The 23,592-nt window shown below is 36.4% G+C and overlaps 1 protein-coding gene across 6 annotated transcripts in view; it reads left to right on the top strand.

Moving 5' to 3' along the window:
* LOC129574213 (zinc finger protein 2) overlaps positions 1-23,376 on the top strand; it is a 130,014-nt gene extending 106,638 nt beyond the window's left edge. For 4 of the 6 annotated variants that reach the window (XM_055455859.1, XM_055455863.1, XM_055455858.1 and 1 more), the window contains 11 exons: positions 8,850-11,573; positions 11,650-12,002; positions 12,122-12,265; positions 12,574-12,895; positions 12,992-13,387; positions 13,463-13,707; positions 13,775-14,023; positions 14,108-14,251; positions 14,527-15,684; positions 15,782-16,078; positions 16,222-23,376. In XM_055455859.1, the coding sequence (XP_055311834.1) occupies positions 8,850-11,573; positions 11,650-12,002; positions 12,122-12,265; positions 12,574-12,895; positions 12,992-13,387; positions 13,463-13,707; positions 13,775-14,023; positions 14,108-14,251; positions 14,527-15,684; positions 15,782-16,078; positions 16,222-16,542 (6,353 nt within the window). In that variant the 3' untranslated portion in view covers positions 16,543-23,376. Of the gene's footprint in view, positions 1-8,849; positions 11,574-11,649; positions 12,003-12,121; positions 12,266-12,573; positions 12,896-12,991; positions 13,388-13,462; positions 13,708-13,774; positions 14,024-14,107; positions 14,252-14,526; positions 15,685-15,781; positions 16,136-16,221 lie in introns of those variants that run through there. The other 2 variants (XM_055455864.1, XM_055455865.1) reach the window with 2 other exon arrangements.
* The last annotated feature ends 216 nt before the right edge of the window (positions 23,377-23,592 follow it).

Below are 23,592 nucleotides of genomic sequence, written 5' to 3'. Positions count from 1 at the left end.
TTGTTCTCCTTTTTTTCCATTCATTCGCGGTCTCTGTCATTCTTTAATGAGAGCATGTAAAATACGAATTGAATGGTTGAACTGAAATGACAATTAACTGTGGAATTTTGTTTTTTCGGGTAATAACTATATCGTAAGTGGTTCACAAGCAATTCGTGTCGAGATCGGGGAGTAGAGGAGAGAAAAAAAACCGCTAGCGGTTGAGGAAACAATGACAATGAATAATTTTTGCCGTTAGAAGTCATCATTATACACTCCCATCGGGAGTACGTTATATTATTTCTTTTTCTGCTTCGCCTCGACAAGTACATGAGCTACTTCTTTCATTATACAATTAGTATTAATTATCAAATTAGTGATATGAAATCCAGAGTAAAAGAGAGAATTCGAAATTGACTTGAACTACTTCATTGCCAATGAACAAAAATATTTTAGCATGATATTTTTCATCGCCACAACAATTTCTACTCATTTTGTCAATCATTTGAAAGCACTGAGACATTTTTGGTACTGGTAAATGTTGGCTGTAAATTAGTTATACAAAGAAATAAATCTTTGAACAATGGACCAGCCGATATGTGACTCAGTTCACTCCGACAATACATCTCACGACTAATGGCCACCGACACAAATCGCAGAATCGGTTTTTATAGACGATGTTTTAATGACAAAATGGACTAAAAACTTTCATGTGGCTAAGCAAAATTCGATTTGACAATGTCTTACGATGGATTTTATTTTCAACAAGACTCGCTAGCATCAAACTATTGAATGCGTTCAATATATTCGTAAGGACTCATTACACTGTTTGCACGCAGTTTTCTATCATTCTATAGGTAATTTTTCAAGACACTTTCTGTCACTCCAACAACTCGAAGATAATCGGATCCAATTGATACGATAACGCGAAAAGTCGAAAAGAGCAAAGTACAAAGCATATCGATGAAAAATCAAATTGACTTTTACACAAGAATCTTCCCTTCTTTAGTGCAACGGAAAAAACACACACAAAAATGAAGAAGGAAATTGTTGTGCAGTTCAGAAAATTGGATTGAAGGAGATGGGCACAGCCTGAAAAAACAGGAAGGGGAATTTAATCTCAAGCGAACAAGAACAATATACTAGCAAACGCACAAAAATCACAAATACAGCCGAAGGAGTCACATGAAAGTAAATAATACAAAAGGTCCCGAAAATAGTAACAGACAGAGAGCGTAGAACCAGAGAAAGAGAGAGAGAGAGAGAGAATCAACAACAGAAGCAGCAGCAGTAACATGAATGAATGACACGAGTCGTAAAAAAAGAGGAATCGAAAGAGAAAAACAAAACAACGGAAAAATTTAGCGAAAGGTCCTGAAAAATGCCACACATTAACAACAGCTAGGTGGTTCCGCAGCCATCGACTCATTTTTGGTGTTTTTCTCAGTGTTTCTTTTCAATCAGTTGATGTGCTTGTGCACCCTTCTGTACGATTCGTTGCTATATTTTGCGTTTTGTCGTCGGAGTGTCTTTTCTCGCTTTCACTGCAACGAGAGATCGATTGAGTGTGTGTATCTGCTACGGGTGAATGAGTCGTTTGTGAAGGCGATTGTAGGTAACGTTTTATCCTCAGTGCGTCTCTCTCTCTCTCTCTCTCTCTCTCTATCTATCTATCTTGTTGCCGCTTGTTTTCTTTCTGTTTCGGCATTATTCTTTGCGTTGGCCGTAACGTTGTGTTTGGTCAAAGCCAGAAAAGAATATTCCCATTCGAGGAGACCGTCTCGTGTATCACCCTGCACAATTTGTTCAATGTTTCCTCTCTCTCTCTTCCTTTGCTATTTTGCTTTTTTGTCATTTACCATTTACTTTGTACCTGCGGTTTGTCTTTATCTCCGTCATACGGTTCAGTAAATACAATTACACAGTGGATGACATAAAATTTTCAGAGTGAGTATTTTGTCTCCTCGCAGCGGTTTTTTATTTTTTATTTTTTGAGTTCGTCATTCGTTCGGTTTGGTTACTTGTGCAAGCAACAGCCCTTGGATGCATGTTCTGAGTCCACGTCTATTTTGCGTGTAAGTGTATTGTTTGTATTATTTTAATCGCGGTTTTTTTCCTACGCACTCAAAGTGTCTGAATGAATGAAACGTATTCTACCGATGCGAGATCCACTTATTTTATGGTCAATTATTCAGTTCTGACATTTTGTTTTTTTTATAGATATTTTCTTTTGTACCTACAAAGTCGATTTTTCTGCACAAATCACAGTTTCATTCACTTTTGCCAGACAATATTGGCGATAAATACACCGGGTGATGAGTAAATAAGTAAACAGGCCGATGATCAATGTTTATTGCGATAAAATTGGGATGAATTTCTTTATGAAAGGCATTTTTTCTACTTCTTCCGTTGACACAACGATTTAAATGTTTTTCCCGCTCGACGCTGTTCAAATCTCTGAAAAACAATTGCCGGAAGATCAATTAGTTGAGGCAAGAAATAATAATAACAACGAGAAAGAGAAAAAAAAGGCAATTATAAGCATTGAAATGACAATTTTCGACCATAACCATTTTTTATGAAGATCAAGTAAAACCCTCGTTGAAATCATTATATATAATTAATTCGAAGCGAATGTTAATTCGAAAATGTTGACACAAGCACTAAATGGAAATTGAAAATATAAAACAAAACTATTCACAGTGTGCAGACGTAGAACCGGACCGCAGTTATTCATAATCATTGAATGTGCTCATGGACTCAGTCACATGATCTGATGATGTTTTGTGTATCTGCTTTTGCTGTGCACAAAACATACAGCCCGTTTGTTTAATACCGATTCTCTATCGTTGAATTATTGTTGCCGGTTTCTATTTGGTTAAAATGGTACATACGGTTTGCGAAGCAGAGATCAAAAAACGAAGTATTTCGTGTCATAGGATTAATATTTTGCATTTGTTCTATTCGCTTGAGACTGTTCATTGTCTTTGCCAAGTATAAAGAAACAACAGCACCCAAGTCTCAGCCAACAACAACAACAACAACAAAAAATGAAGCCGAGAATGAAAACATAAGAAAACTGATTGTATGTTTTTACAATAAGCGCGCACTCGCCGAATTTAACGAAATGTGGAATGAAAGAAAAATCAGATTTAGTTTTTTTTCCTGCTTCTTATTGTTTTGAAAATTCTGTTTGTTTTCTTCCATACGTTTTAAATCTCTCTCTTTGTCTCTCTCGCTCATGCATGCAGCATCATACGCTAACTGAGATAGCGAATGGAAGCCCAAAACAAAGAATAAATGAACAAAATATAAATAGAACGAGATGGAACGAATGAGAACTTAAGCCCTGCCACAAATAAATATATGAAGAGAGAAAAAAACGTAAAGCGATAGAAAAAAGAGGAAAAAAATATATATTTGAAATTAGTAATTATTCCGGGTGTATTATTTGTATTGCTTTTCATATTCGATCCGTTCCATTGTTGTTACTTGACAAAAAACGAAACAGAATAAAATTTTGGGATTCAAAGAGAAATCACAGAGAGGTGAAAAGACATGCACAGAGAGGTGAAAAGACAAAAAGCCGACAAAATTTCATAGTCATTTACATACGGACAGAAAAAAAACCGCGAGCCAAACGAGCAGGAGACAACAAAAAGAAAGAAAAATCTGAAATCAGCCCGTGAAACAATGAACGAAATTGTTCATCTAAATTTCGATCAAACAGTCAAAGCGTCTGGATGTTTGTCAAAATTATGCACAATGGCAATCTTTCAGTGGGAACAGGCCAAAACTACGATGATCATGTTATGTATATAGGTGTGTGTGTGTGTGTGTAATTTTGTTGTTCTGATGCACATTGTTTCAGATGTGTGAAAAAAAAATACCGGCGTAAAACCGAAAATCAATGCATTCAGGCTAACTCTTGCATTCACAACACATTAACAGAAACGACAAAGATGATTCGAACAAAAGACACAAACATAACAAATGAAAAATTACCAAAACTGTGAAAGTGAGTGAAATAGAAAAATATGTACAATTCAATCGAAACAAAAAAATTAATAAATGAATTTCAGATGGAATACCTCGAAGCTCGAACAGAAGAGAAACATGACATAAAAAAAAGAATAAAATCAAATAAAAAGAATTGAAGAAGATTTTTTTTTCCTTCAATTTTTTCCTTTTGTTTTGTGTTCAACATAGAAAATTCCGATTCGGCATGCTAAACTTATCGATATTCCACTCTGTTCAATTATTTGGAATGAGTGTGCGTGTGTCTGTGTGTATGTGAGAAACAATTGCCGTAGTATATGGTGGATTTAAATTCAATTTTCACGGTGATGAAGCAAAAGATTTAATCGTTTGGTACTTCCTTATTAAAAAGGCATACTGATTTTCCCATTATGTGCACATACAAATAATTAAATGAGTTTCATTTTATCAATGTGCTAACAGAAAATTCTGTGATTGATTTATAGTTATATGAGAATCGTTCTGTTCTTGCCCACCACTTTAGACTAATGAGAGGGATCGAGAGATAGATAGAGAGAAAAAAAGCTTTCTTCAGTACATCTTATCATTCGTCTCTGGATTACTCTTCACTTATGTGTGTGTGTATGTTCAAATATTCTTGTTTTGTTGTCTCTTCTATTCTCTTCTCATTATTCTCTGCTATAAATCAAATGAATCGATATGAAATAATTTTCTGTATTGAATGAAAACAACATTGAACCATTTCTTCTTAAATGAGTGGCCGAAACATAAAACAAAGTTCGATTCGAACCAGACGATGTTCGACTATTTGTGCTGCTTCACAAGCATTGTGTACCATTTTCATTCAGCCATTTCTAGTCAAACTGCACCATATATTCAATTGCAAAACAAGAAAAATTCGATCGAAGAAAGAAGACTGTAAACTACATCGAAAATTCAATAGAAATTATATTTCAATGTTCCTTTTTTCCTGCCTCTTCGAAATGCAAGTTCTGATGAAGTTGCGGACGCGAAAGATTCCCTTCAATGCGAATTCATTATTTGAACCTGAAAGTACTGTTGTTTTCTTTGGCTATTGGTATTAATTTTGTCTTGATACGTTCTTTGCCGTAACAATGACGTGAAATATTTTCACTAACCAACATTCGGAGCATGAATGTTATGCATCAAAAAGGGGAGTCAAATCAAAAGAAATGAACTAAACCAATCAAAATACTCACTCACTACCAATGATATCAAATACGAAATAAATAAGTAGAAATAATTGTTCAAGCTATGTCTAATTATTCAACATATGAATTTTGCATTTAAAAAATATGAAAAAAAAATCTTCCTCTACCACCCCCCTCTCTCTCTCCCTCTCTCTCTCTCTCTCTCTCTCTCTCTCTCTCTCTCTGTCTGTCTCTCTATGAGTCAGTTCATGGAATCAATGTAGACTTTGTGTTGTAAATGAATTAATACGACCGAATGAGATGGTGCTAGTGCCCATTACTGACATTATGAATATGGTTATTATTATCATTGTTATTATTATAACATATTTATGTCATTATTTCATTATTTTTGTTTGGATTTAGTTGGGCTTTATTGAGAATATCCGGTATATTTCGTAATTAATACCATTCATACCGAATGGTTTCATATCGCTGTCTTTCTATCTGTCTCACAGTGTGTCACACACTGTCTTTGAATGAATTGTTCGCTCTCTCTCTCTCCCTCCCTCTCCCTTTTTCATGTGTATTAAAGTACAAAAATAATGAGCTCAATATGAGTATTCTTTGGTTGGCTCTTTTGCCAATTGTCACAGCGTTTTGGTTGTTCGTGCTGATACTGATGCTGGTGCTATTGCTATGAACGCTTATATACCTATATGATCGTATAAATTTCAATGCAGCCTGCCTATTCCCCCCTCCATAGGTCGACTGCTCACTCAATTGCTCACATTTGTAGTTCATAGTCGGGTTTCATTTTGCATTCAACGTATTTAGTATCTCATCATTAAAATAAATGGTGTGGTGCTGTCCAAAATTGTGTTATTTTTGTTGTTGCCACTGCGTTTCGATTCGTGACCACGCGTATGAATCCACACGATTTGATTTCGACACATATCGTCTCAAAACATCGAAAATCCAATTACATTTTACTTTAAGATAATATCCACCGTTCAATAGCTCCTAGTATCTGTTGGTAATTTGTGTGACAACATGATCATGCTCATGCCTGATGACGAGGTAGAAAGTCACACAAACAAAACATTCATTTAAATACGCAGTAATCCATTTGTTGACGCGCGGTTAATTCTTCTCAATTAACTAGATTGTTTGTGGCTGTGTGACGACGTTGTCGACGACGACGACAATGATGATGACTCTTTAGAAATCTCACTTTCCTCTTTACATGCATATAGCTGTGTGCTCCGATTCGTCTTTATTTTCTCGTTAATTTCTATTCAAAGTGAACCCATCGCACAAAATCAACCAATGCCAATGCGCATAGCCATACTTTATGCCAAGTGCCGGCCTGTTTAATGCTTGTTTATTTGTGTTTAAAGGTCCACTCACAATCTACTCCATATCTAATTAAATGCAGAGTGATTCTGTAGCTCGGCTACTGATTTCAATATTGAAAAGAAGTAGAGATAAGAACAAGCCACGCTCTTTTCTTGCTACGCCAAACCACTATATCCGATTACCATTTTCGGTTCGTCGTCCATATCTAAATAAATCAATGCCTAATTCAATTATTTTAATTTAATTGTAATTTAAATTGACCCACAAGATGCTTGCCTTTGTGCACACACCAAAATCACCTAAATGATTTTATTGAATGCGAAACAAACTGTGCTCGGTCGACGGTCGTGGCATGCACGAAAGCGAACACACACACACACACAGAGAGAGAGAGATAAAGAGAGAGAGAGAGAGAGAGAGAGAGAGAGAGAGAGAGAGAGAGAGAGAGCAAAAAACTAGCCGTACTGATTGAAATGAATTCAAACTGTTTTAAATGGAATTTGGTAAAGTTGAAAATGATGCAGGAAAAGTTTCAAATTAAGGTGCCGTCAAGTCATTTTTCAAGTACCGTCGAAATGTGACTCGACGGCTGAACGTGTGTCAGCAAACATTTTTCAATTCAATTTCATTTTAGATGAAATTGTGAACAAAAATAATGCGAAATAAAGAAATAAGAGCCGGAGAGTTGTTCGAAATCTCCGATGAATTTACGCCAGACGCCCAATATGAGCCATCGTCGAGCTAGATCCATGTTGAAAACTTGCAATATGTGATGGCAAAGAACGATATATAAATAAATGGTTATAATGATACATGTAATAAATTAATGTACTGCTCGTAATTGGAACTATTGGTTCGCGAGCAATTCCAAGCGGCAACGGCAACGTCATCCCAACTGAACTAAGTCGCACGAAAGAGACAGAAACTGTTAAGGTTCTCAACGACATGTTATCACATTATGAGATGATTCCAGTTTTCTTCCCATATTTACCCACGTATTTGTGGCTGTATATGTGTGAATATATATCAGAAGAGATTTTATTTAATTATGATTTGTTCATTATTTTGCTGCCTGGCTGTGTCAGGCTTGTGCTCGTGTTATTTACTGTTCGAAAATCGCACATACACGCATACACACGATCGAAACGAATACCGAATATTTACTCTGTAGCGGACGAGTCTAATTAAGCACAATAAATGTCATACAAAAGATTACTAAATTAGTTGAATCGTCTGTGGATTTTTGTAGATTTTCATTGATATATTTATTGTAATAGTTTGTGACATTCTGTCTGTGCCGACGAATCTGTGGTATGCATGCACACACAATGGGTGGAGCCTATTTGTGTACGTTCTCTCTCTCACTCTATCTCTGTCTCTCTAACTCTCTCACTCTCTCTTGAGCCAAGCTGCAGCAGCAGCAGCAGTATTTCGCAGCAGCGAAAGAGTGGCGAAACAAACAGCACATGGAACGATTAACCATTTATATTGAGCGAGTGAGCGAGTAAGTGAGCGTGTGTGTGTATATGTGTATGTGTGTTGGAACGGGACAGAACGTATGCTGGAGTATAGACAGACAGAGCGGGTGAAATAGACAAGTATACATCGCATAAATGAAAATGGGATAGAATGACAATCAACAAAAATAAGCATGGATGTGTACATGGATATACTAGTGTACTGTATGTATGTCACTCTATAATAGGTGCACATACACGTTTCGTTTCGTTTTGTGCAAGCACACATTTAAATGGTGTTAGTAAACACACAAATGAATGCGACGCGGTATCCCTAAAAAATATCAACTCTCACTGTCCAAGGACTCATACATTGCATTTCAATCAGTGTGCAAACACGAACGATATGTTCGCTCTTTCGTTCGTTCGATCATTTTTCAACACTATCGTTCATTGCGCGCGCGATAATTCCATTCACAGAACAATTACATGGCATAGATAATAAACTGAAAAATATATATTCACACATAGGCTGCTTTTCAACAAAATTTTTTTTTCTTCTCTCTTCTATTTGACAAAATCACTGGGCGAAACGTTATAATCATCTGTAAAATTGAGAGTGCACACCCAAGACTTCATTTATACATTTCATATGAATAATAATAGGGACCGAGTAAATGATCAAGTACATGAGAATCTGACAAACGAAATAGTAGTAGATAGATACACATGCATGCCAATTACTTATCATTTGTTTCGTTGTAGAAATTACAACGCATTTATCAGGTGGAAATTGCTATTGTCGTTACAATCATATTTTTTTCTGGTTGTGAAATTATAATTAAACGAAATATTCGTTATTCTTTTATTTAGTTTTCATTAAAAAAATTTCATTCTCTTTCAGATTGTGGATCCGGCGAAGCAAATACCCGTCAAATGTTCTTGGCATCAGCAAAGGGATCGGTGACTGGTGCAATGTCAACGAACATTTACAAATGCAATCACTGCGATTATCTCACCGAAAATAAATTCGATATTGCACAACATCTGTCGTCGATGCACCCACAGAGCAACGATACCGATTTTCAGACCATTTCGCCGAATACCAATTTGCGCTGGGGTTCGGATGAAGTGAATTTGCTGTCGAGTGTTGGCAGAACCGCTGACATTTCAACACCAACACTAACGGAGAAAGAAGATGACATCAAATCGGAACGCATGGATGCGGAGAACTCCGAAGAAGACTTCAATATGGGTGCGAATGACTTGGAAGCCGCCGAAAATGTGGATGGTACAAGCGATTTCACCGTTTTATGTCCATTGTGTCAAGATCCATTCGTCGATAAAAAATCACTGGAGAAACATGTGATGACCATTCACAGTGTGAATAGCGACGGTTTGGCAAGACTGCTTAATTTAGTCGATACTAGTCATTGGTTGAACAGTAATAACGGCAGCAGTGGCTCGTCGATCAGTGGAAATGCATCGATGATGTCAGCCACCAATAAAATTGGCAAGAGTCCTGGCAGCAGTGCAAGCAGTTGCGCAGACAGCTCGGATATCGAGTGTGTCACCTGTGGCACATCGTTGAAATCGATGTCTGAGCTCTATATGCATTCAAACGAATCGCAACACTTCCAATTGACGGGCAGTAACAATGAATGCATGTGCATACTGCGTGTGTGCCAGCAACAGTTTGCTTCAATTAGCGGAATGTTGAACCATTTCAAAGATTGTCATATGAATGCGGTGATCTCGGAGCGTCATGTTTACAAATACCGCTGCAAATTGTGTTCGTTAGCATTCAAAACGCAGGAAAAGCTCAACGTTCATTCTCTATATCACACGATGCGTGAGGCGACCAAGTGTCACCTGTGTTCACGTAACTTCCGGAGTTTGGCTTCGTTGCAAAAGCACATGGATCAATTCCATCAAGGCAACAATGCCGGTATTATATCGACTAACAGCCCAATCACATCGCCCAATTTAGACAAATGCAATGAGTATGATGACTACCCGATTGCAGGAAGTCCTGCATCGAGCACCAAGCAAGACGACAATGAAATGATGGAAATGCAACGCAGTAGCAGCGTTGCGGCCGATGATCAATCATCGATTTCCACGGAAGTCATCAGTGAAACGACTGATCTCGACGAATATTTGAATTCGCAAACAATGGCTGAGGAAGGCTACAACGATCCAATGCGTAAATTCAAATGCACCAAATGCAAAATGGGATTCACGCATCAAACATACTTGCAGCAGCACTACAAATCCAATTTGCATCGTCGCAATGCCGACAAGACATCAAACTATCCACTCGAAAAGTATTTAGATCCGAATCGTCCATTCAAATGTGAAACATGCCGCGAAAGTTTCACACAGAAGAACATTTTGCTCGTGCACTACAACAGCGTTTCACATTTGCATAAGAAGAAGCAGAGCGAAAGCATCACACCATCGACCAGTCCCACGATCGCCGCCACAAATGCGTCGTCGTCTGGCGTTGAGTTTGATCGCCGAAGTATTGAATTCGACCGGAAATCGGTTGATTTCGATCGAAAATCAGTGGAATTTAATGAGCTCGAAAGCGAACTGCAGAAGAGAAAATGCAGCCCCGACAATGATTATGACAGTCCGAAAAAGCGGTTCAAGTGTGACATTTGTAAAGTAGCCTACGTGCAGGGTAGTACACTGGATATTCATATGCGCAGTGTGTTGCATCAAACGCGAGCTTGCCGTTTACAAGAACAACAACAATTGCAACAACAACTGCAGCAACAGCAACAAATTTCGCCAAACAATTCACAGTTCAGCAGCGTGAGTCCAACACCGTCGAATTTGAGCGGTACTGGAAATATTGACCTCAATGAATCGACCGTCAACGCACTGAAAGCAACTAACTCGCCCAAATTCAACAATCCAATTTACAAAATGCTATTGGAGAACTACGGCTCAGACTTGGTCAAGCAATTTAATGAAGTGAATAAGAACCCAAGCGGAGAAGCTGCCCAACGACTGGCCGCAAATCCAGCTCTTGCCAACTTTCTGCTAAACGAAGCCGCAATGAGTACAAACGCTAATTTAGCCCAATCGCTCACTGCTGGTTTGACTACACCCAACTCAGGAAACGCAGAGAAGTACTTCTGTCGCCACTGCAAGAAAACATTCTCGAGTGTGTTCGTGCTAAAATCGCATTGCGAAGAAGTACACAATGAAAAAGTTCCATTGGAATTTTTGGAGAAGTTTGCAGAGAAATTCAAAGATTATTACATGGAGGGCGGAAACACGGCAATGCCGAATGTTGATGGGCCGGATAATGAAATTCTTGATTTCTCAGCAAAGAAACCGCCATCAGACGTACCGAAAGTTAAGGCTGAAAGTAATTTGACACAGCCATTGGCTGCTGCATCACCTGTATTGGGAAAGCTATCTGAGCAGTCGCAGCAAGCATTACAGCTGGAGCATTTGTCGCAACAACTGAACATCGATCCAGCAACACTCGCACAAAAGATTATGGAACAAAACTTGGCCGCTGCTGCTAATTTTCCTCAAGCATTTGGCATACCTGGAGGCTTACAAGGCCTTCAAGGCCTTCAAAATTTGCAAAATTTACAGGGATTACCAGGTATATGACAAAAATAAATCAGTATACACCTCGTTGATTGCTCAAATTAACAAATTTCCCTTTATCTTTGACGCAGCATTAGGACTTCAAGGATTGCAGAATTTGCAAAATTTGCAAAACCTACCAAATTTGACCGGGAATCCGCAGCTTAACACACTTGATATGTTGAATCTCATGCAATTCCAACATTTGATCTCGTTGAACTTTATGAATTTGGCCCCACCATTGATTTTTAGTGCAGCAGCAGCAGCACAACAAGCCAACACAAACAATGATGCCAGTCTCAATATTCCGCCAAATCTTGGCCGTTCAACGGCTAGCATGAGTTCCGTATCGAGTAATGCTTCCGATATTGCAGTAAATGCGAATCCATTGGCAGCCGCTCAGAAGGTTCAATTGCTACAGCAACAAGCTGCAGCAGCGCAGCAGGTATGTCCCCCCTCGAATTGTTCCGTTTTCTTTTATGACAGTCTACGTTTGTGTGTACACGGTTTTTATGAATTTTTTTAATTTTGATTACTTTCCATTTTCAATGGAAACATTTTTAGCAAGCGACAAGTAATCAAAAACGTGCACGCACACGAATCACCGATGAACAGTTGAAAATTTTACGTGCCCATTTCGACATCAACAATTCCCCTAGTGAAGAGAGCATTATGGAAATGTCGAAGAAAGCCAATCTCCCGATGAAAGTAAGTGGTATTTCCCTTTATTTCGAAAACAGAGACAAAAAATTTAACTGCGTGAATAAATGTCTATCGGCCCATTTCGTGCTTTATCGAAAGAAAAAACGATAAAAGTAATAAATCGACCATTAAAAATTAACAGCCCATAAATGACGGCTAATCACAGTTTCAGATCGAGCGTTTATGTTAGGCTGTGTCTGCTTTAAGCACAAAACGCTTTCGACCGTACTCGAGTTCGAATTACCGTGAACGGCATTTATAATTCCAGATTTTTTTTTCTTTCTTATTAAAAATGTGGTGTCTTTGTTCTGTAGGTGGTCAAACATTGGTTCCGAAATACATTGTTTAAGGAGCGACAGCGCAACAAAGATTCACCTTACAATTTCAACAATCCACCATCAACAACGCTCAATCTGGAAGAGTATGAGCGAACGGGCCAAACAAAAGTGACTGCTTTGGGCAATGAATTGAATAATTCGTTGCAACAGCAGCAAGTTGGAAAAGGATTTCAACAGAATCACAACGCGCAGTCCAGCCAAAATGACAGTCGTCCACACTCTCAACCATCAAGTATCGCTTCGACTGATCGATCAGACTATGCGCAAGCGATAAAAACCGAGCCAAACGACCTTGATGGTAAGCTCAAAAACCAGATTTTTTGTTTTGGATTTTCAACATTGTTCGAATCATTTCATGTCAAACCGAAAATTTCATTTGTATGAATCCGTACAGAATCACCATTTCACCATCATAACTTAGCATTGGCAGCAGCAGCTGCTGTTGCCGCTCAACAGCGTCACCTCCAACAGCAGCAGCAACAACAACAACAACAGCAACAACAACAACAGCAACAACAACAACAACAGCAACAACAGAAACAGTCACATCAAAAAAACTCCGTTGACCACCACCACCAAAATCTAATGGATCAGGATGGCAATAATATGCACATGTATTTTGAAACGAAATCGGAAAGCGGCTCAGAAATATTGTCGCGGCCACCAACACCAAACAGCACTTCCTATAGCATCAATGACATGATTAACCAGCAAATCGAGAGTATTCCAATTAACAACATTGCGAATATCGGTGGTGGTGGTGGTTCACAAAACGAGAGTAGTAACAGAGGTAAATGAAAAATTGACAAACCATACATTGAAGAGCAAACATTGAAAAGCAATGTTTTATTTGTGTGTACTTTAGAAATGGGTCCCCCGAAAAAATTCCAGCTCAACAAAATGTTTGAAAAGAGCTTCGATGCCAATTCAAATTCGTCAAATTCGTCTACATCGAGTGGCAAACGTGCCAATCGCACTCGATTCACTGACTACCAAATCAAAGTCTTGCAAGAATTTTTCGAAAACAATTCATATCCAAAAGACAGTGATTTGGAATATTTGAGCAAATTACTTTTGCTTTCACCACGTGTAATTGTCGTTTGGTTCCAGGTATGTTCACATCTTGCAGTCATTCCACATATATATATTTCACACATCACTTTTCCAATCCGTTTAGAATGCGCGTCAAAAGCAGCGTAAAATTTATGAGAATCAACCAAACAATTCATACTATGAATCAGAAGAGAAAAAGTCCAATATCAATTACACATGCAAAAAGTGTAATTTAGTATTTCAACGATACTACGAATTGATACGCCATCAGAAGAACCATTGTTTCAAGGAGGAAAATAATAAGAAATCGGCCAAAGCGCAGATTGCTGCTGCCCAAATATCATTGGAACAACAGCAACAGTTACAACAGCAAGTAAGGAACAAACTATTGATTGACATACCATTGTGCAATTGAGCGAATGATAGATTTCAATGGTTTTTCAATTGTTATCCGCAGAATATGAGCAGTGAAGATTCAAGCTCAAGCATGGATGTAAATAACAGTGTCAGCAGCAGCAATGTTCAGCAACATTCCGATCAACAGAATACACTTGGAGGTACGTTATTTGGTGGTGTTGGTGGTGGTTTTGGTAATTCACAGGTAAATATTCCTCAAACAAAAAACACGAGCTCAGAGTATTCGTGGGAAAGTGTGTTTTCATCAGTGCGCATTATGCAAAGTGAATGGAAATACAAATACATATAAAATGCACAAAAATCCACGTTTGCATACTGCGTGCTCATGGAAATCTTCTCATCGAGCTATTCGCACTGTACTTATTGTCTTGCTCTCGAGCTCACCGTTGTGGCGGTGGCCGACGAGCTAATCTGTATCCTATCACAACTGATGCACCAATTTTCCCGATTCATTTGCAGCAACACAATGATAACCCTAGCAATGCAACAAGTCCCAATTTAAGTTTGTACAAAAGCACCTTATCACCACAATCGTCATCGGCACAACAGCAACAATCATTTCTACCGCAAAGCGGTGGATCAACTACTCCGTCGTCCAATGCACGACACGATCAGCACCAACTAATCAATTTAATCAATCCAAATTTGTTATTCAATCAGCAATTGCTCGGCCAGGGATTCAGTGAAACGGCTCCATTCAATTTGCTGCAGAATATGGCGGCCGTTGGAGGTGGAGGCGCACTACTTGATACTCACAATTCGGTGGATTTGTCGCAGAAAAAGCGCAAACTCTCCGAATCTAGCGACAATGAGCTCAGCGATTTCAAATCAATGAACAAAAAATACAAAGGCGATCAATTCGAATTCTTGTACAACTATTTCATGCAAAACGAACAGAACGAGGAGCTTAAGAAGCAAGATAAAAACAGCATGGACTTCGATGTTCTGTTCCAGTACTATCAAATGAGCGAATTGAAGAAAAAAGGTGGCAACTTTGACTATTTGTACCAATACTATGTGCAAAATGAGAAGAATCAGAAACAGTTGGGATCGCCAACATTGCACAACTCCAAATCCCCCGGATTGGATGCGTTCGGTGGTGAAAAGCCAACTTTCGATTATCTATTGCAGTATTATCAAGTCAACGAATCAAAGAAGTTTTTGCAAGATAGTGTCAGCCAAATTCAAGAGCCAAAGGCCAACATAAACCAGACCACCGCCATTATGAAGCAAATGTTGAGCTTAATTCAAAAGCAACAACGTTCGGCTGCTGCTTTGCAAACCAATCCACATTTTAAGCAACAAGCAAACGAGCAACAACCACGTCCGACATCTGGCTCATTGGCCTCCACCGCTTCCATGGAGTCGCTGAATGAACAAAACACTGAGGTCTTCAATACAAGTGCAGCAGGTATATCGAGCAGTCGTAGTCCAGACCGCAGTGCAACAGGTACAGCAGCTTCCACCGAAAAACAGAGCAACAAACGCCTGCGAACTACGATCTTGCCCGAACAATTGAATTTCCTGTACGAATGTTACCAGAATGAGTCGAATCCAAGCCGCAAAATGCTGGAAGAAATTTCCAAGAAGGTCAATTTGAAAAAACGCGTCGTTCAGGTAGGATAATCGGCTAAATTCTGATTATTTTGGAGACAAACAGTTTGATTTGGGTGGCTAACTATATTCCATTTCTTTCATTCATTTGATCGAACAGGTTTGGTTCCAAAATGCACGTGCCAAAGACAAAAAGAGTCGCAACAGTCGATGCTATACCGATGACGACAGTTTGCATCAGTCATCGTCGGTTGCATCGCCTGACCTCCAATTGGATGACTGTAAAATTTGCGGAATTCAAAAAGTGAATCTACAAGAGCACGTTTATTCGCGGGAGCACTTGGCACAAGTGAAAACTCTACTTGAAAATGGCGGCATTAACTGTCTCACCGATCAGATGTCAGCTTCATTTGATAAATCACCGCCGGTCACGCCGACACCGCAACAACAACAACAGGTACAGATACAGAATGCAAGATAAAACACTCACAAGAACACAAAAGCCATATGAAATGTAATTTGTTTTTATATGCAACCTAGATGAATTATTCGCATTCATCCACCGAACCCGATTTTTAACCATTCTCTCGTTCTCTTCAGCTTCAGCAAGCCAATCCATCGTTTATAACCGGCCTCTACAATCAATACATTCTACAGCAAAACAATTCACAACAACAATTGAACAACGCTGCGAACACATCGAACGGCGGTTCGGCTTTGTTTTCGGACAAAACTGACGAAAGTGTTGATCAAAAATCGGATGATCTGCATACCAATCAGCCGTCTTCATTGCCAATGGAAAACAATTTAATGCTTCAAATCAATGCCGACAAACAATCATCAACACCAACCACAACAAACAATGAAATCCTACAACAACTTTATAGCTATAGCCAAATGAGTGGTGAGTTAATCAAATAGAATCGTCGATCAAATCAATAATTGATAAATGAATTAATTTTCGATGGCAAGAAATATTTCGATCCGGAGGATGAAAAATGCTATTCCTGACGTCGTCATAAATACATTCTCCAAATAACTGTTTAGAAATGAGGAGAAAAATTGCTCAATTGTAATTTAAAAAAAAAGGAAAAGAAAACAAAAACTGTCATTTTCGATTTATATTTTAGTTATTATTTTGTCATTAATAATATTATTACTATTATCATTATTATTATTATTATTATTTTATTCATAGCATTTGTTATTGCCAACACTTGGGATACTTTTTTTTGTCTAAAAGATCCACACAATTTTATGTATAACAAGTCAAAACCGTTTCGCGTAAAAACTGAACGAATTTTTTACAAATAAAAAAAAATATCCCAAGAATTATTTTATTTATAAACAAGTATTTATGTTTCATAAGATATATTTGTGTAAATGTGAAATTCTTGGAGCAAAAAATTAGAAACAATTGAAGATACAAAAAAAAACGGACGAATGGTTCTAATTAAATGGCAGGAAATAAATGATTTGAAAATTAAAGACGATTCAAACGTTTGAGAAAAAAAATCAAAAACAGTAAATCTCATCCTCTCAATCGGCTGAATTTAAAAAAAAATTGAGAGTATAACAAAATGAAAGAAAAAAAAAACAGAATAATGTCACTATCGATGCAAAATAATACAACAAAATGTATATATAGCTCTGTTGTGGATAGATTCAGAAGAATGAAAAAAAAAACTGCCGTTAAATCAATACAAATCGATTAGCTAAAAATACAGAAGCATACATCAGTTTGCTTCTGAAATTGAAAAAAATCGAAACGTTTGACGCAACACAAAAATCCAATAATCAACATCACATTCCAAATATCGAATAGACTAGACTAGAACATACTATATTTTAAAATAAAAAGAAAAACAAAAATTCAAATACTTTTTTGACATGCAAACCAATTTTAATCGATTCATATTTGATTAAATGATATTTAGTGATAAGGTGATTTTACGCGAATTCGAAGTGATGAGCAGCTGCAGCAAGCGCATGCCCTCGATCGATTATTTCATGTGAGAAAAATAAATGAAATACCCCGAAATGATGATCAATGAGCTCGAAATACAGAGAATACTCAGTTTGTTCACGAATGTAAACCGAATATTTGTACCATTTTTTGAGTCGTATCAATTGGATTGAAATTCATTGTTAATGACATATATTAAACTATAAATGATATGGTATCACGCATAAAATCATCAAAAACCATACATATATATATTCCAATTACCATGTAAATGGCATTTAAATGAATTGGATGGAAATATGAACGTAGACTGTCACTTGTTCCCAAAATGATAATGATAATTTTAATTCTATTAGATTTAAATAATATTGCCAAAAAAGCACAATGATTGCACATTTTAAAAGACTAGATGAACAGAAGAAAAAATATTTCTCTTTTGCTGAAGACGTTTGCTCTCGATCGATTTGATTCGAAATTTGTGTGTGTGTGTGTGTATTTCATTCGAAATGGCACACACACACACACACACGCATTACAATGGGCACTGAAAACTGATCGAATTTGAAAACAGATATTGCATATTCTGTGAAATTTTATCGATTTAGACACAATTAATTATGCGCTAATGTCCGAGTGGACAATTTGTGAGAGAATGAGAAAATGATTGAGCACCTTGAACCCCATCTTGAATGAAAGAAATGAAACAACACACGATATGATTGATATGAAAGTAAATGACACATGAAACGAGATAAATGCAAGCATTGAGTTGCTTTGCACTGCATTACATTTTTTTATGCAAACATTCCAAACGAAATAAACGGAACAGGAATTCCATTCCATCTATATTTTATGTGAGAAGATTGAACCAGATATTAGATTGTGTATGCTGATATTTAAAAACGAAAAAAAGTAACTGATATTTAAAACTTTAGTCGGAAGAGTGCGTTCATATTTAAATATAATAAATTTAAAACTATATCAGCGAAAACAGAAAAAAAACAGAGGGAAGAATCAGTAACCAACTGGTGAAGAAAACACTATTATATAGAAGTGAAGAGATACAATGATTATAGAAATTATATAACTGGAGGAAATGCACTAGTAATAAAATTAACGAAAATATAATTTGATGATGAGAATTACAACTATTTGAATGGAAAATGTCATTCATCACTGAATTAACATGAATTTCCCATGTTCTGTCTCACGCTGGAGCTAAAGAGACATAAAGCAATATACGAAACAAAACAAACAAAAAAACATCAAAGTAAAATAATGAAGAAAAAAAAATACGTCAAATTCAGTACACACTTTACTGATTTGATAAGAGATTGAGAGAAAAAGAAGAAGAAAAAAACAAAAAATATGTACGATATTGGTATTGTTCCTATATAAACTAATTAATTAAAGAAAAAAAAACAGTAGGTTATACATGAAATAAATACACGGGCAAAAAAAGGTACACACGAAAATTGGTGGTGCGGAACGAGAGGAACGGGATGTGCGATGTGTGAGCAGAGAATTTTTAGTCAAATCAATTTGAATGAAGAGAAATGCGCATTCACTAACATTGAATTTTCCGTTGGAAATGGCGAAAATCAGTTTCGCACACAGACACACACATACATACATACAAATCAAAATGCATGCGTTAAAACATATTTTAAAAGCCAATTTCAAATGGGATACTAAATGGATATGATTTTTAGTAATTTTTACAAAATTATTCATTAAGAATGTGTTTTAATCCGTTTATCTGACCGACTGACCGACCGACCGACCGACCAACCAAACCACCAACCGGCCTTTCTACTTTGGATGGTTTAATTTGATTGTCTCAAAATCGCCTGAACGAGGGATACAAATTAATTGAAAAAAAAAATTAAAAACAAATGAGAGAAGATCGATACACCAGAAGAACTCCATGAACAAGAATAATAAGTTGATTTAAATTTTACGAACAGTAGCCGATAGCGTCAATATAGTTATGTTTTATCATTTTCATTATTATTTCACATTTTTGAATAGATTGATATGATTAGCTATGTTATTTGGGAGTAAATACATAAATTGAAACATGCAACCGCATGGACATGTATACAAAGAAATGTGCGTACTGTTTTATGTTGCCATTGAATTGCCAACACCTCGAAATATTTATTGCAAGAGAAAGAAAAAAAAAGAACTTTGCACCTGTTATTGTAATTTTTGTTCAAATTTAATCGAAAGAACTCTGGCTTGTAAATGAAATCACACTGAAGTACGGCCACACTCACGCTCCGGCAACGTGTTCAAAACAGTTTTAAAACTAAATCGAAGCATTGATTTTGCAGAAGCTGAAATGATTTTTTTTCGCCATTTTTGCTTTTCTTCACGTTGGTGCTCATTCCTCTATCCAATACACACATGCAGTGCGCACATTTCACACGGTTTTTTATGAAAAAAAACATCTGTAGTTGTCTCGGTATTATTTCAAAGTGAAGCTAAACCCTATGGTGAAATTAAACTATACAACTTGATGGCCAAGATTTGCGATTTTTCAGCCCCATTTGAATCCTATTGTTGCAAATTACATTTCATTTTAGAATACAAAGAAAAAAACCTATATGTTTGGCATTTCATTGGAATGGGGTTGTAAGATATGTTTGGTCGAAGCCAAAAGCCGTTGTCTCTATTTGTAAACAAATAAATTGCAAAACTTTGACAAAATATTTTTTTTCGTTTGTTTTATTTTATCATTTCCCATTTCTGTTTGATTTGTTATACTTGTGTTTTTACTTATCTGCGTTGGTTTTTGTTATTTTATTTTATTTCAGTTCTGCATTCATCTTTTGATTTTGGAGATGTAAAGTTGTTGGGTTATTTGGTTTGCTTTTTGATTTTCTTCTTGGTTTTTCATTTGAATAACAAAAAAATGGTTATAAAAACGTGGATTTAATTATGATGACGCGATTGAGATTTAAAGAAAAAACTTTTCAAACATTACATAGTTCCTGTAAACAATTTAAGAGATGAAAAAAAATAAGCGACAAAAATGATAGTTGATAAATGTAATTATTAAAAAAGTAAATCACGAATTAATGTCGGCATTGAGTGTTCTCTTCTTTTGGATTATCAATCAAAAATTTACAAACAAATGTTCAACATTTGCAAAATATCGAATCTTTTGCTTCTGTTCGTTTCCAACTCCGATCCCTCGTCAGCCCTGTTTTTTTTTGTCTCTTCTTCGGTTGTTTGTCCAACTTTTGGCCACTGGCTTTTTCGTAATGATTTAATGAATTTCGCATGCGTGCAATTTTTTTCATGGAAATAAACACTGAGTCGTTTTACTTCCGATTGAACATTGATTTTGGACATTTATTTGGATTAGCTCTTAGTTATTGAGATACATATTACATTTAACGTATAAGGAAATTGTGTAGGGAAAAATATGCATGGACATTGAATGCTTGTAAGAGAGAAATTCAGGCTAATAGATGATACCGTACGAAAAGAAATGAATGTGAAAAGTAAAGGAAACCGTATCCATACAGTTTCAGTGTATGCACTTTTTAAGTTGCATTGCAATTTGTAATGCGTAATTATTTTAGCTAAAATTTAATGGATGCGCCGATAAGACTTCAAATCTAGCTGAAACGATGAAATAAATCATGGAAAAAGAATTCCCACGTATACGTGCACACATTTGATTAAAGGAATCAGATTTAAAATCAGTCAAGAAAACTAAGCGAAATTCTTTCGTAGTATACACCGAGATCCTGGAATGGGCAAGCAGAATTTGGATCAAATGCCAACTGTGCAAAGGTGATGATGAGTTGTATGAAGAGATGAGAAAAATAGAAATTAGGTGGGGTTTTTAACCGATTTCGAGGGCACTTTAAACGAAATTGGTTCATCCTCCTAGTTTTAATTTTCAAGCTCACTACACACAACAAAGTAATTCCGAAAATACTATGTGATTGCGATAATATATAGATTTCATAAAACTTTTACCGCAATCACATAGGAACTTCGGCATTACTTTTGTGTATGTGTGTGGATTGCTCCTTTAGAAACAAATAGAGACTGGATAATTGTGCATGGAAAGTAAACAAAAAAAAGAAGAAGAGAAAATACGATCGAAAAGACGCAAAACGTCCACGATCATACTCTTTGAAGTGTCTTTTTCACTTCATTGTGAACTAGAACATCAGATGCATCGGATAAATGTGATCCGAATGCGTCAATTTCTGTAACTTGATTATCTCGATGAATATACAAGAAATGGTGAGAAACTAAGTTAAAACACGACAACAATTATTTCGAAGGTAATGAACAGAGAACATATTCCTCGCATTTGAGAATTAAAAAAAAAGTATCAAAATCAAAAGCAACCAAAAAGACACGACATAAGCAAAACATAAAAGAAACCAGTTCCAATATATATACATCAATCTATATATATATATAAAGCAAATGCAAATGCAAATCTGAGCAAAATAAAAAAAAAGATATTAGAGAAAACATAGCAAATTAGATTATCTAATCGAAGAAAAAATGGCAAGAGGATCATAAATAATAATAAACGGCCAAAATCACGTAACGATCACACTTAATCTAGATCAATCAACATTGAATACAAATACACGAAAATGAAGACACGTGCTAATTTGGTCAAATCCAACTGTTCGACTGACTAAATGCCACAATGCAAGAAAACAGCAAAAAACAATGACAGAATAACAACAATCACAAAAATGAATGATCCAAAAGTGAAGCAAAAAAAGCAAAAGATGATGATGATGCAGCAGCAGCAGCAGCAGAAGAAAACGAAGGAGAACACTAAAAGTAAATATATATTTAGTTCTAATGAAAATGTTCCTACTATGTATTAATTGAAACAACAGAAAAAAAAATTGAAAAAAGAAAAAAGTATTTAGTTTGTAAGTAGCTTACTTATTGGCCGTATGTGTCGGAGCCGACGGACACGTTACAAAGATTCAATGTTCCAGTGCACAGAATCGAATAAAGAATGCGAAAACGACAGATACATCGTTTGCAAGGCCATCGCTCATGATGGCATCGGTCGGACCGGATGTTGAAACGTTTTCGCAGTTCTGTTACATACCGACAAACTGATAAGTGCGCGCAGTAAAAAATTTACCATTAAAAAAAAAATCTATAAATATTATATTTGTGTAGCTATGTAGGCGTATACATAGAAAATATATATGCATTCTCTCTCCTCGATGCCGATCACTTTGCACGGCCATCCTGGGCACAGACACACACACACTCTCACACACACAAACTGGAAACACTCATTGATTTCTTTTAATGAACTTTTCCATATTTTCTTCTTCTTTCATTTCGTTATTTTTAACATTTTCTTTGATCGGGTGTAAATTATTCAATTGAAATTATCATAATCTTCATACAAATACTGCCAATATTTGCCCAAAAAAAGATACGTAGATATCCACAGACATCATAGTTCATCTTACAACGAAAATAATGAACATTTCTATCTCCTCTGTGGCCAAAAAAAACCGTTTTACAGTGCAATCCTAACCAGCCGAGAAATGAGTGTTTCATTAGCCTCATTGAACACTTTACATACATGTATTTCCGTTTGATGCACCACTATTCTTTTTGTCATTTCGCAATTTTTACGTTTTGTTCAAGTGTGAGAAATTCATACCGAACTGCATTCAATCAATTTTGTTTACAATTCATTTTGCGTGGAAATTCTCATTTTAAAACTGCTATGTTAGTTGAATTTTATTTGTTTGCTTACGTACGCAAGCGTTTCATTTCTAAGTGATTAAACATTATGCATATATAACAAAATAAACTAAAAAAAACTAATACATACGTATTGTCAATATTGCCAAATAATGTAGTGAACTAAAAATGAATGACAACAAAAATGAAAATCGGAACCACGGAAAATTGACTAAGGCGGCGATTAAACATAAAATAAAATAAAATAACATAACAAACACACTCACACAAATACATCC

The sequence above is a fragment of the Sitodiplosis mosellana genome, unplaced genomic scaffold (assembly GCF_009176505.1).
Source record: "Sitodiplosis mosellana isolate CC-2019 unplaced genomic scaffold, AAFC_SMos_1.0 Smas_scaffold_6150, whole genome shotgun sequence".
Classification (NCBI taxonomy): domain Eukaryota; kingdom Metazoa; phylum Arthropoda; class Insecta; order Diptera; family Cecidomyiidae; genus Sitodiplosis; species Sitodiplosis mosellana.
The sequence above is the reverse complement of the archived record's forward strand: the minus strand, read 5'-3'. Positions and strand labels throughout refer to the sequence as shown.